Source organism: Rattus norvegicus, chromosome 6 (assembly GCF_036323735.1).
Source record: "Rattus norvegicus strain BN/NHsdMcwi chromosome 6, GRCr8, whole genome shotgun sequence".
Classification (NCBI taxonomy): domain Eukaryota; kingdom Metazoa; phylum Chordata; class Mammalia; order Rodentia; family Muridae; genus Rattus; species Rattus norvegicus.
Genome location: NC_086024.1, coordinates 31,811,888 through 31,825,238, shown reverse-complemented (window position 1 = coordinate 31,825,238; position 13,351 = coordinate 31,811,888). Strand labels below are relative to the sequence as shown.

Below are 13,351 nucleotides of genomic sequence, written 5' to 3'. Positions count from 1 at the left end.
AGTACAGTGGTAAGCCTTGGAGATACTCTAGGAGTTTTAGGTAAAGATATACAGTGCCAAGTGTGACAAGGCATCCATGTGACTGCAGCACTCAGAAGGCTGGGGCTGGGATTTAAAGCCACCAAGACAACATGACAAGACCATGTCTCAAGTTTAGTCATTGCCTTTTCCCTTCCTTCCTCTCTCCCTCCTTCCTCCTTTGCCTTTCAAATGTCTCTTGAGTTATAGCCTGAAGTTAGAAGAGAAAGGAGTCCTGAAGAAACAAAAGGAGGTAGATGGGGAAATTCTGTCTGAGCAGGGGAGAGACGTTCAGGAGAGGGAGAGTTGCATGTATTCAAGTGCTGTGTGGAGGAAACACCCAGGGCTCTACCACAGTACTGTGGGTTGAAATCTGATACCAGACAGTTGGATTTGGAGTTTGTGTTCCTCATGCCATGCCACCTCTTAAACCTTGCAACAAAGTGTAAGCTGTTCCTTATTGGTACTGGTTCTTATGTACAAATCTGTAAGACTGGAGTAACCTTTAGTAATGTGCTTTACTGGATATATGTATCTAATGGTTTGCAGATGAGAAAGTGGACGTGGAAACCAGAGCTGGCACCGGTGGGCTTTGTGCTAGGATTGCTTTTAGTTGAGTCTTGTAGTCCCCTCATATGTGCAGGGGATATAATCCAGACGCTTAGTGGATACCTGAACCTTGAGGTAACAGAACTTCGTTTGTCATGTAATTTTACTAGAGATACAAGCAAGCCTATGATAAAGTTTAATTTGTAACTTAGGCACAGCAAGCAATTAATAACAGTAGCAGTATATTCTAATAAAGTTCCACTAACATGGTCTCTCTTGATTTTTGCCAAAATACTTACTCTAGCCTTCTGGTGACCACATGGCTTACAGTGGCTAGTGGTGAGCCGCGTGAGGTGAGTGACAGGCACTGGGGAAGGAGATTTGAACAGAAACAGTGTGACTCCTTGGCCCCTACTGAATGACTGATGGGTGGTAGTCTGTAAGACGTGGATGTGCAGGACAATGGGACAGTCATGTCTCTACCTTGCTGGGCAGGGACAGGATTTCATTGATACTCTGAACAGCATTAAGTTTTAAAACTTAAGAATTGTTTATTTCTTGAGTTTTTCATTTAATATTCTCTACAGTTGACTGAAGACACAGAAAGGGAAACTGGATAAAAGGGACATTTCATTCACAGCTCTGAGAATGAAAATGTTTTTATTAAACAGTTTGGGGAGTGATGTTTAAGTAAAAAGTACACACATCCTGTTGTGTGTGATCACGGTCAGGTGGTCTGAGCTCTAGCTTTTCTTATCTGTGAGATCCATAGGTTTTACCTCACAGGATTGTTTTCAAAGTTGAATGAGTTAATATTTGCCAAGTGCCCAGTGTGTAGTGCTTAATGTTAGGTAAATGAAGAATAAAACCTGCTGTTCACGTGTCCCTGCTTATAGCATTAAGGAGGATATAACATACAGACACACCCTCTCATCCCACCCTGACGGTACACCAGATAACATTTATGTGTCGCCACACCCAGCTTTCTTATATGGGTGCTGGAAATGCAACTCAGGTCCTTGTGCACTTTATAAACTGAAGTATAATTCCAATCCCAGGACAAATATACTGAAGCACGGTAGCACATTCCTTTAATTCAGTACTTGGTAGGCAGAGGCAGGATGATCTCAGCAGGAGCTCAGCTTAGGGGACATGATCCTGTTTAAAAGCCCAAGGTCCCAAGCTTCACCCACACCTCTTTGTGCTTGTTCGTTAGTTTTTGTCAACTTGACACAAAACTAGAGTCATCTAGGAAGAGGTAGCCTCAGTTGGGAAAACATTTCATCCAGTTGGCCTGTAGGCAAAGATCTCTAGGGCATTTTCCTGATTACTGATGGATGTGGAAGGGCTCAGCCCGTTTCCTAGGTGCTGGGATGATAGGCATCTGGTTTTATAGATATAATACAACAGGCAGTATTAAGTTTAGAGGTCTGGTAGGGTGGGGACACCCTCAGGGAGGTGGCTGGGGGAAAGAGAGGTATGGGATGTGGAACAGTTGGAGGGTGGACTGGGAAGGGAATAAAATCTGGAGTGTAAAAAAGCGTAAGAGAGAACAGGACAATAAACTCCACAGAATCAACAACAACAACAAAGAATCTTCAAGAATACAAAGGGGCCTTATGTATTTATCATATGCTTGATATGATATGATATGATATGATATGATATGATATGATAATTCAACAAGTAATTCTGTTCCTTTACTGAGGTGGACTTGTCATTGTGGCTGCACGTCTCTCCTGACTGTGATCCTCCAGTCTGCTCTGACTTGCTAGCAGATATAAAATGGCTGTACTCACTGAAGTGAGATTTTTGAGTCATATCTGTGGGTGTGGTCCTTAAAGTCTCATAGTCATAAAAAACACGTAAGAATCTTAATAACCTCCTCCTCCCCCTCTTAAGATGCGTTTGAAGTGGAGTTAGTATTTCCCATCTTAGTTGTGGCACAGTGTTTGCTTTCTTGCATTTAGTAGCTTTCTAATGGATACTTAATGATTTATTTTTATAAACCTTATTATACTTTGCTTTTTTGTCTGTGTTGACCACAAAATTCCTGACAGTGGCTTATCGTTCAGCTCAGGAAACCCTTCAGAAGGGCTTGTTAGTCGGCCGATTCTGGCCAGATGTGCTGGTGCACACCTTGAGTCCCTGGTCCCACTCCCGGGATGTCGATGCTGTGGGTTTGATGGGTGCTAATAATTTGGGTCCAGTTTGAGACCCACACTGCCCTGCATCAAAGAAATACTCAATTCTAGTATAAGAAATGGATATGAAAGAGAAGTTATCTTACTCTAATGTGCATATATTAGCTTTTAAGCTTCAAATAGCTGTCATTTTTCTTTCTTTCTCTTTCCCTTGTGGTGTTGAAGGCCGCACTCAGCAAGTGCTCTGCTGCTGCTCTACATCCCCAGCTCTGTTGTTTCTAAGGTTGCCCAGGCTGGCCTCTTACTAGAGATCTTTCTGCCTGTGCCTCCCAAGCACTGAGAGTGCCACCAGACTTCTCAAGCTCCCAAGGTGGTTGAGGAAATTCATGAAGATAGAAGTTCAGATTCCCAGAACTCAAATAAGAAAGCTGGGCATGGCCACACCTGATTGTCACCCTAGTATCAGGGGGCAGAGATAGATGGGTCCCTGGGGCTCACCAGCCATCCATCTTTAGCCTAGCCTGTGAGCCAGGTTCCTGCAGAGACTATCTCAAGACAACAAAGGTGGGTGATGGCTCCAGAGGCATAGGGTCAGAGGTTGACCTCTGACTTCTGGCTTTTACACTTGTGCTCTGTGATACATCTTAGGAAAAATAGTGACATCTATCATCCTTGCTGTGTTCTGTTAGTTAGAAGCAGCCCAAGGTTCTATCCTCAGGGAAGCAGAATGAACCAAAAAAGAGATAGAAAGCTGTAACTCACTGGGACTTACCCTGAGATTTGTGTTCTGAACACAGGGAGAGAAAAATCTATGCCGGGAGAGCTTGCAGTTTTAGTGCACCAACTAGGACAGTGGTTCTCAACTTCCCCAATGCTGTAACCCTTTATATAGTTTGTCACATCGTGGTGACTCCAACTATACAATTAAGTTATTTTTGTTGCTACTTCATAACTGTAATTTTGCTACTGTTATGAATTGTAATGTAAATGTCTGATAGGCAGGATATCTGATATGCAGTCATTCACTCCCAAAGGGGTTGCAGCTCACTAGTTGAGAATTGCTGATCTAGAAGTTAATGGTCATGTCAGGACAGTATAGTCTGGCTTAAAGCAAAGTGATCAGTTTCATTAGAGTGTTCTAAGATAACTTAGTCTTATTGGACTTATGATTTATAACTTAGACCTTCCCATTTGTTAGCTGTGCTAATCGGAATTTTATAGCCTCCTATCTGTAAGATTGGGACAGATAATCCTTACTGCAGGGCAGTCAGGGCAGCAGGGTTTGAAGCAGTTGCTCACCTCAGACCGATACCCAGGAAAAGAAGAAGTTTAAGTGCTGTTCTGCTCCCGAGGCCGCTGGCTTTCTCTGCTCTGCGTAGAGTTCAGGATTCCCTGCCCAGGATGTTTTCCCACCTTAGGTAACAGAAAACCCACGTGTTTAGAGTGAGGCCCAGGGGATTCTAGCTTTCTGTCACACGGCAATTAACATTATTATATCACTTTACAGTATTCGCTCACGGGATAATGAGGTCATCTTCCAGTGAATGCAAAGAGTAAAACACATTTGCTTGTTCATGTGTGCAGACTTTACATGTGTTTATTGCACGCCTACTGTGCTGGAAGTATAAAGGATCAAATTTAGAAACTTCTGTGCTGTCAACCTTTTTTGTTCTATTCAGGCACTGAGTCCCAAGTTTGTATATGGAAAGCAGCTCTTTGAATTTCTTTTGAAGAATAGTTTTTAACAATTAGGACCATTTGTATTATATGCTATGCTTAAGTGATGGAAGTAATAATTTTAATTTAAACAGAAATCTAATTATGAACTATCTTGCTTTTTACCCTTTGGGCATGGTGGGGCACACCTTCAATCCCAGCACTTAGGAGGAAGAGGTAGACGGATTTCTGTGAGTTGAGGCCAGCCTGGTCTACAGAGAGTTCTAGGACAGCCAAGGGTGATTACACAGAGAAACCCTGTCTTGAAAAACAAACAAACAAACAAAGCAGCATGGGCAATTTTGAGTTCAGAAATCTTGGAATTATTATGAGTTTGCTTACATCTAAAATGGTAACAGCAGTAAATACGGTTCATAAACCGCCACTCATATATGTAAGTCACATTTTATGGATTCTCACAAATAAGCTAGTACATGTTTTGTTTTTAAGGAAGGGTTTCTCACTGTGTAGCTCAGACTGGTCTAGGCTTGTGATCCTTCTACGTTGGCCTCCCGAGCACTAGGGATTACAGATGTGAGTCACTGTACCTAATTTTAAATGTGCTTTACAATATGATGTTTATATATCAGCTCGGTAAGCAGGGGTCTTTTGTTAAATGTAATTCCTAGTAAGATAATGCACAAGAGATCAGAGGGCATCTTGGAGATGTTGGACATCTGTGTTCTTGTTTTCTCTTTCCCCTCTCTCCCTCCCCCCCACCTCCTGGTCTCTTTTTTCCTCCCCCATCATGGGGATTCCAGGGATCAAACCTGTAGTCAGGCTTAGTGGCGAGTACCTCACCCTGCTGAACCAGCACCATCTCCCAGGATCTCTTCTCCCTCCTAGGGTGTGAACAATATACAGACACAGATCTTAAGTGTGTAAGTTCATGAGTCTTTTTTTTTTAAAGATTTATTTATTATATATAAGTACACTGTCTTCAAACATACCAGAAGAGGGCGTCCGATCTCATTACAGATGGTTGTGAGCCACCATGTGGTTGCTGGGATTTGAACTCAGGACCTCTGGAAGAGCAGTCAGTGCTCTTAACCACTGAGCCATCTCTCCAACCCAAGTTCATGAGTCTTAAACAGTGATCCAAAATGATCTCTATTCCTCTCACCAAACTACTATTATGACTTCTTTTAAAAATATTTAGTGTTGATTATTTGTATATGCCCGTGCCTATGCGTGAGAGAGCACAGGCATTGGATCGCCTGGAACTTGAGTTGCAGGTGGTCGTGGATCACTTGATGAGGGTGTTGGGACCCAAACTCTTGTCCTCTGCAAGAGCAATACATGCTTTTAACCATGGAGCCATCTCTCTAGCCTGTGGCCTCTTTTTTGAGCTTCATCCATGTGCTGGATCCTGTAGAAACATACTCTCTTTCAGGCCTGGCTTCTTTTCCTTGATCCTGTGTCCCATACACTGATGACCTTCTAGGACACAGGCTGACAACTCTAAGTAGTGGGAGTATAGTCACATAGTCATTGATTTCGAGAGCTGCATGTAGTACAGTAGGTGGCCTTAAACAACAGAAATTTATTTTCTCATAGTTATAGAAAGTCCGGAATACCAAGGTCCTGGCAGGGCTACACTGTCTCTAAAAAACACTAGGGGAGTCTCTGTGCCTCAGTGGCTCTTGGTATTTCTTGGCGTGGCAGGCAGCACTTCCAGGCTTGGCTTTCCTCCCCATAGTGCTTGTTCCATTTCTGTCCGCTTGGCCTGCCCACTTTTTCCACGACATGGTTAATGTTGTTCATGATTTCTCTTATCTTGTCTCATGATATGCACATGATATGCGTTCTTCCTTTTGGCCCGTCTCATAGACTGGTGAGCCCAGGAAATTGAGTTTTACTACTTTGCTGCCAGTGGTGTAGCGCAGCCTCTTCTATCAGAAAGCACAGGTATTCGTAAATATTGTAGCCCGTGGATGAGGGGAGAGTGAATTCTCCTCTGTTTCCTGACTCGGATTGAAATTTTAAAAAAGCTTTTGATTGAGGCTATTTGGCAAGACATTGCTTCCAGTACTTGTGGATTTCACTTGGACTGTGAAAGTTTCTTTCTGCGAGACAGGTATAGTAACTTAGATGACATCACAGAGTCATTTCAAACGCAAATGATGAGCTGTAGTAATTAATGCATAGCCACCCCGAGGGAGTGGCCTGCACGTTTTACCTCAGCTGGCATTCTGATGAGACCTGAGGAATGGTGTTATTAGCATGGCTAGATTTATACGATGAGGGTTTTGGAGGCACATGTGCTTTCTCTGGCAGTTTAATCTAGATTAAAAGAAAATTCTATCTGGGAAGTGTGGAAATGGATTGACTTTATTTAGCAAGATGAAGTGTTAAAAGGGCCAGGGTAGTCCTATGCTTAGCTTCCGACAGCTAGCCTCATTATAGAGCAGGGTGGCCCAGTGGCCCATACAGGACAGTCCTGAGGGGCCAGGCGACTATGAAGGTATAATCTGAAGCCTGTGGTGTGAGTTTGTGACCAGACGATCCACTGTCTGAGGAGCCTGCCATGTTGAGAACTGGACGATTCTGGTCATGCTTCCTTCCTACTCATCACTGTTCCATTCCCTTGGCCCTCAGTGAGGCTCTGTGTTGGAGTAACAGCAGATTGGCGTGTCTGTTGTGACCTTGCAGAGTCTCCTAGCAAGCTTTGTCAGAACGTGGCCGTGCTTGTCTCTTCATGTTCTTGAGTGACTGCCTGTCTTTAAATGGCAGGGTGGCAGGTTTGTGCAGAGACCATTCAGCCTTCAAAGCCTAGATGTTTATTATGTGACCCATAACTAGAGCCCTCCAGCCCTGGTCTAATGAGCTACACCCAGGTGCAAACACTCAAAGTGTTTGGAGAAGAGTCACAGCAGGAGTATGGGGGACACATGAAGGGAGAGGTTGCTGTGACAGGGAGCGCTATTGCCAGTTCTTTTTAGGCCCTCCTCTGTTTAACTTTGTAGAGTAAAATGAAACACAGGATTGAGGGGCTGGGGTTGAAGAGGATTTATTTGTGTCTGGAAAGCTGGTTAGCCTCAGACCCAGACCTTTTCTTTCTGGAAGTGGTGAGGTTTGTTTTGCTCTTGGTGACTGGAAGCACTAAAGAGCCGTATAACCAAGACGGCCGTACTGAGGGCCAGACGTGCTGAGTGTGTCCACCTCTGGACAGTTTGCTTGGAAAGTGCCTCTCACCCTGAGGCTCTTAAGTGCTTTTTCAGGCTCATCGGCTGTGGAGTCCAAGTAAGCCATGCGAGATGTTCCCTGGGATAGACACCAGGTTCACATTCTCTGGGGTATACCAAAACATCCCAGTGCAAAGTCAAAGTGTACTTAACAAACAAGAGCAAACAAACACCGCGTCCAGCTTAGCACCTTTAATAGTTTATATTGATTTTCCCCTCATGATGAGGTTTTGTCATTCTTCCTGACTCACAGGACTGTAAGAATTCATTTTAATGATATGTGGCTGATGTAGGGTTACTGTTTGCTGCCTTAGAACCTCACAATATCTTCTTGCTATGATTTACTTAACCTCATTGGCCACTACTCAGTGTCAAATTAGAATCCTATAGGGTAAAAATGTCTCTTTCTGTGTTTATTTTATATTCTGGACTTCTGAGATAGAGGTTTAAAATATCAGACTATGAAAAGCTTTTCACCCTGAAATATCATCAACTAAAGTTTTGTTTTGGATCTAATTCAAAATGACTTAGAGTTAATGACTGAACGATTTTGAATGATGATGTTGTTTGAATGACAACTTTGGATGTTGTGCCCATTAGATGCTCATGCTGCACCTCCCGCTGTCTCCTTCTCACTTCAGTTCTTTTTTTTTTTTTTTTTTTTTTTTTATTAACTTGAGTATTTCTTATATACATTTCGAGTGTTATTCCCTTTCCCGGTTTCCGGGCAAACATCCCCCTCCCCCCTCCCCTTCCTTATGGGTGTTCCCCTCCCAACCCTCCCCCCATTGCCGCCCTCCCCCCATAGACTAGTTCACTGTGGGTTCAGTCTTAGCAGGACCCAGGGCTTCCCCTTCCACTGGTGCTCTTACTAGGATATTCATTGCTACCTATGGGTCACTTCAGTTCTTACTGCGATTGTGCTTCTCTGCAGAGGGTGGGCTGGAAATGACTGCTCTTCCAGTTTTTCAGGTCGCCTGTTTCCACCACATGGCATGGGTACACACTGTTAAGTGGAAGCCAGGACACTCCTTTTGAGTCATCTGTGTAGAGGTCCATGTGCTTAGGTCTGGAGGCCCGGGGAGCCATCAGGGGAGGGGCCTTCTTCCTGTGACACTTCTGTGTGGTGATGTCTGCTGTGCAGCGGAAAGAGCAAGCCTTGTCACAGCACAGCTTGCTGAAAGTTACAGTAAGACAACATAGGTAGGCTTAAGTAGACCTCCTGGGAGTCTGGTGATAGCCCTGAGGTACAGTTCTGGCCAGTACAAGCAGAGCACATCTCTACTATCTTCTTCTTGTTTTGTGTCAGGTTTTGTCCCAGATAGATACTCTAGTTTACGTGAAATTGTTAGAGAAGTGGAAGAAAACACACAGAGTCTATTGTAGACATTTGAGTTACTGGTGCATGTATGGTCATCTTGTCAAATCCTTGTGGTAGCCTCTGAGATCAGGGCTGTCACATGTCATCTACAGGCGAATAAGGCAGGAAGGTCACTCAGAGTTGTCCACAACAACTAGACCACTGTGGGGTGGGGGAGGGGTGGGGTGGGGTGTAGGAAAACCGTGAGGTGCATGCCTTTAATCCCACACAGAGGCAGGTAGATCTCTGAGTTTGAGGTCAGCCTGGTCTACAAAGTGAGTTATAGGACAACCAGGGCTACACAGAGAAACCCTGTCTCAAAAATCAGGGGTGTAGGCGATTGAGAAAGTGTCCAGTCTTTGTTTAACCTGGACAGTACGCGCATTACCTCTCTTGTGTAATAACTGTAACAACTGAAGTAGGACATGTTTCTTTTTTTTTCCCCTTAAACGTTTTCTCCAGTGCCAATCCCTAATCTTAGTGCTCTACCACACAGCTGTGTCCTCGGTCCATGGTATAATGCCTTAGCTGAAACATTGCGACATTATAAAGTTGATTGAGATGGGGAAAGATGAGCCAGTGATGATCCTGGCGATTGGACTGTGTTTGACGGAAACAGCCACTGTAGGATTAACTCCATGCCTGGATGTCCTCTACTTGGCCTGCGGCTCTTTCCTTTCGTTTAGCAGTCTTGCCCCATGTATATTTCAATCTAGTCTTGTTATCCGGAAGGGCATAGCATAGAAATAGATGTGCTCTCCAGGGTTATTTTATACTTGTTTTTATTAAGGAATACTATTATATTTGTTAGTAATTAATGGTTAATTCTGAGATGTTTTGTTTCTTAACAGTACAGCGCTTTGGATACCAACCCACTCTCTCTGTATGTCATGCACCCATTTTGGAACACTATAGTGAAGGTAAGATTGTTAATGGCGTGCATTTTTGATTAAATGAGGTTTTAGTATTTTAGCCCATCTTACAGGGTCTTAACTGCTTCCACTCAGGTTTATGTTTTGCTGTTCTGCTTTTTGAACCCGGGGCCTCATGCATGCCTCCAGGTGATCCACAAAGAACTGTATCCTCAGCCTTCTTCTACTTTGTGAAAAATTTGTTTTAGACTTTATTATTTTATGTGTATGAGTGTTAGCCTGCATGCATGTCTGTACCATGTGTGTGATCAGCAGAGGGCATCAGATGAGCTAGAACTGGCGTTAGAGACAGTTGTGAGCCACACTATGTGGTACTGGGAATTAGACTTGGGTCCTTTGGAGGAACAAGTGCTCTTAACCACTGAGCCAACTCTCTAGCCCCTTTTACTTTTTAAAACAGGGACTCACTGGATTGCTTTGGACTTGCAATCCTCCTGCCTCATTATCCTGAGTAACTGAGATTGCAGGTTTGTGCTTGCAGGCCAACAGTGCTTTTAATAAGCTGCATTAGAGGTGCCAGCCTTCCCCTTCCCCCAGTCAACTCTTTGGTGTAGCTGCCTATGAAATCTAAATGTATACACTGTGGTGGATCATTATTATACAAAATTAACTGAATGCTATCATTACAAAGGTTTGTGTATTAAAGAATCATTTAAAGATGGGAGACAGGAAGAGAAAGGCACTCGTCTAACAACTGGAGTTACTATTTACATTTTAGTAGACATAACTCCTGCATATAGACATAACTCCTGCATATAGTCTTTTAGACCGATAGCTTCTTGTGACTTAAATTTGTATGTTGTGATGTTTGTTGAACAGAGCATTCTTTAATTTATAACTATTTTGGAAAATAAAACAGGTATTTCCCACTTGGCTGGCTCCCAATCTTATAACCTTTTCTGGCTTTATGCTGCTTGTGTTCAATTTCCTACTCCTGACATACTTCGACCCTGACTTCTATGCTTCAGGTAAGAATTTTACTATCTTAATACATAATTTAAAATGTTTTGAGTAGCAAAAATGAGATGTGCTTAGTTAGTTTCTGACTCAAATATGTTTATGTTTCTGAAAGTTTTGATGTTAAAATGTTATATAAGATGTTGAAATTACATATAAACTAAATTATGTTTTTTTAAGTTACATATGTTTCCTTTAAGTTTTAGAATTACAGTAGCAACTTACCTGTTAGATTTAGATATGCTTCCTAAAACGCTGCGAGGCTTTGGCTGTGAGTAATTAGAGGCCAGGTATGCTGATGCACACTTGTAATCTAGCACTTTGCATGTGCGAGTTGGAGAGTCAGGGTTTCAGGGCCAGCTTTGCATATAGCAGAAGTTCACCAGAGTAATAAAGATTTACATATAGACAGAGATTTAGGATTTAAAACTATTTAAAATTTAGTACTAAGTAGGGCCCACCATGCCTAAAAATGCCAGGAACGAGCATCTCCCATCTCCATCACAGAAAAGAAAAGCTGCTTCTATTCTAAAGGGAATGCAGTTTCTCCATTTTATTTCTTCCCTTTAGATGACTCCTGATTTCCTCTCAAATGGTTCTTAGTTGGACCTTGTTTGCTTGTTTGTTTGTTTTTTATATGATCTTACACACTAGGCATACACTATACCACTGAGCTAGAAACTCAGCCCATTCTTTACATTTTATTTTGAGGTGGGGTTTTACTAAGTTGCCTCGGTTGGCCTCAAGTGTAGAATCCTCTGAGTAGCCGGAACTACAGGCCTGAGTGCTAAGTCCTGTACCTGACCATTCCTAAAATACTTTTGGAATCTGTCTAGAATATGGCTTGTTAGAACTGAGTTGGGACCCCACATGGAGGCACATTCCTGAATGTCGGAGGGTCACAGAAAACTTGGCAGCAGTGAAATGTGTGTGAGCACTCAACCACTAAAAACAGTCAGACAAGTAGTAAGTGAGTCTCAGGCTGCACTCACCGGCGTGCGTGACGTCACACCTGCTTACGAGCAGTGCCCCAAACACTCGGCTCTGCCTCCGGCTGCTTTACGTTATGAAATGTAACCCTTTTTCTGAATGTATGAAATGTGCTGCTCGTACCTGTAATGACTCTAAATGAAAAACAGACGTAACATTTTCTTATGTATCCTCATCATGTAAGTATTAAATTGGGATGTCTTTGGATTGGATTGTGTTAACATTTTTAATTTAAAATTGATGTTTAGGACGGACATGGTGGTATGAGCCTTTAATTCTAATGTTTGGGAGGCAGAGGCAGGTGGACCAGCTAGAACCAGACAGTGAGACCCTCCTTTTCTTAAAAGATGTTAGGAGCAGGAGATATAACAGTGATATCTAAAGCAGGCCTAGCATGCAGAAAGCCCTAGTCCAGCCCTAGCCCAGCACAGCATAAAGTGGGTGTGGTGGTGTATGTCTGTAACTCCAGCACTCGCAAGGTGAAAGCAGGAGGGTCAGAAGTTCACAGTCAGCCTTTGGGGGCCAGTATGGGCTACACGAGACCCTTCATCAAGAAAATAAAGAATAACAAACTGTGACCCTTTGTAAACTGGACAGATGGCTCAGTGGTTAGAACGTTTTGCTCCTGCTGAGGACTTGGGTTCGATTTCAGCACCATGTTAGGCAATCTTGGTGATCAACCTGTATATCCATCTTGGGGGATCAGACCCCTCTGGTGTTCATGCACATGTATCCGCACGCACGCATGCACACGCTTTAGCAAACTAAATCTTTAAAAGTTGCTGTTCAATTTGCTGGCTTGAATCTCATTTGAAAAAAAAAAAAGAAAGAAATGAATTTTGCCTCGGGATTAGGACAGAATTCCAACAATTTCTGAAATGGGCCTAACAGACTTTTGGTATTTTCTGTTCACATTTATGTGAAACAATGTTCCCAGAATTGACACTTATAAAATTAAAATTCAGATTGACCATGAAAAATGTTGAAAATGCTCTATACTCTCTATAATATCAAAGACTTGGCCATCTTCAGTTCTTTATGTGAAAATAAACAAGCATATCCATCTCGTTAGCGTGGACATTTCTTTGTTTTTTTATTTTATATGCATTAATGTTTTGCCTGCGTGTATGTCTGTGTGAGGGTGTGGATACCCTGAAATGAGAGAATTGTTCTGAGCTGCCATGTGGGTGCTATTCTTAAGCCCAGGTCCTTTGGAAGAGCAGCCAATGATCTTAACCACAGACATTTCCCCGCTCTGCTTTAGTCTTTAAGAAAGGTAAAATCTTTTGTATACTAAATTTGCCTAAGTTTGCAAAATTGTTTTTTGTATTTTAATACTAAGGATACCCCAAACATGTATTTTTATTTTTTAATTTTATGAGTATTAAAAACAACTTCCGACTAAATAAAGATATCACATATCTAAATTAAACAGACCCAAAGTCTATTCAACTCAAAGAACAGGCATTTAGAATGAGAACTGTGGGGTATTGCATTCAA

The 13,351-nt window shown here is 42.6% G+C and overlaps 1 protein-coding gene across 1 annotated transcript in view; it reads left to right on the top strand.

Annotated features, from left to right (window-relative positions):
• Positions 1-13,351, top strand: part of Selenoi (selenoprotein I) — a 38,199-nt gene that overhangs the window by 5,932 nt on the left and 18,916 nt on the right. The window contains exons 2-3 of the mRNA NM_001134754.1: positions 9,824-9,892; positions 10,764-10,872. Coding sequence (NP_001128226.2) covers positions 9,824-9,892; positions 10,764-10,872 — 178 coding nt within the window. The remainder of the gene's footprint in view (positions 1-9,823; positions 9,893-10,763; positions 10,873-13,351) is intronic.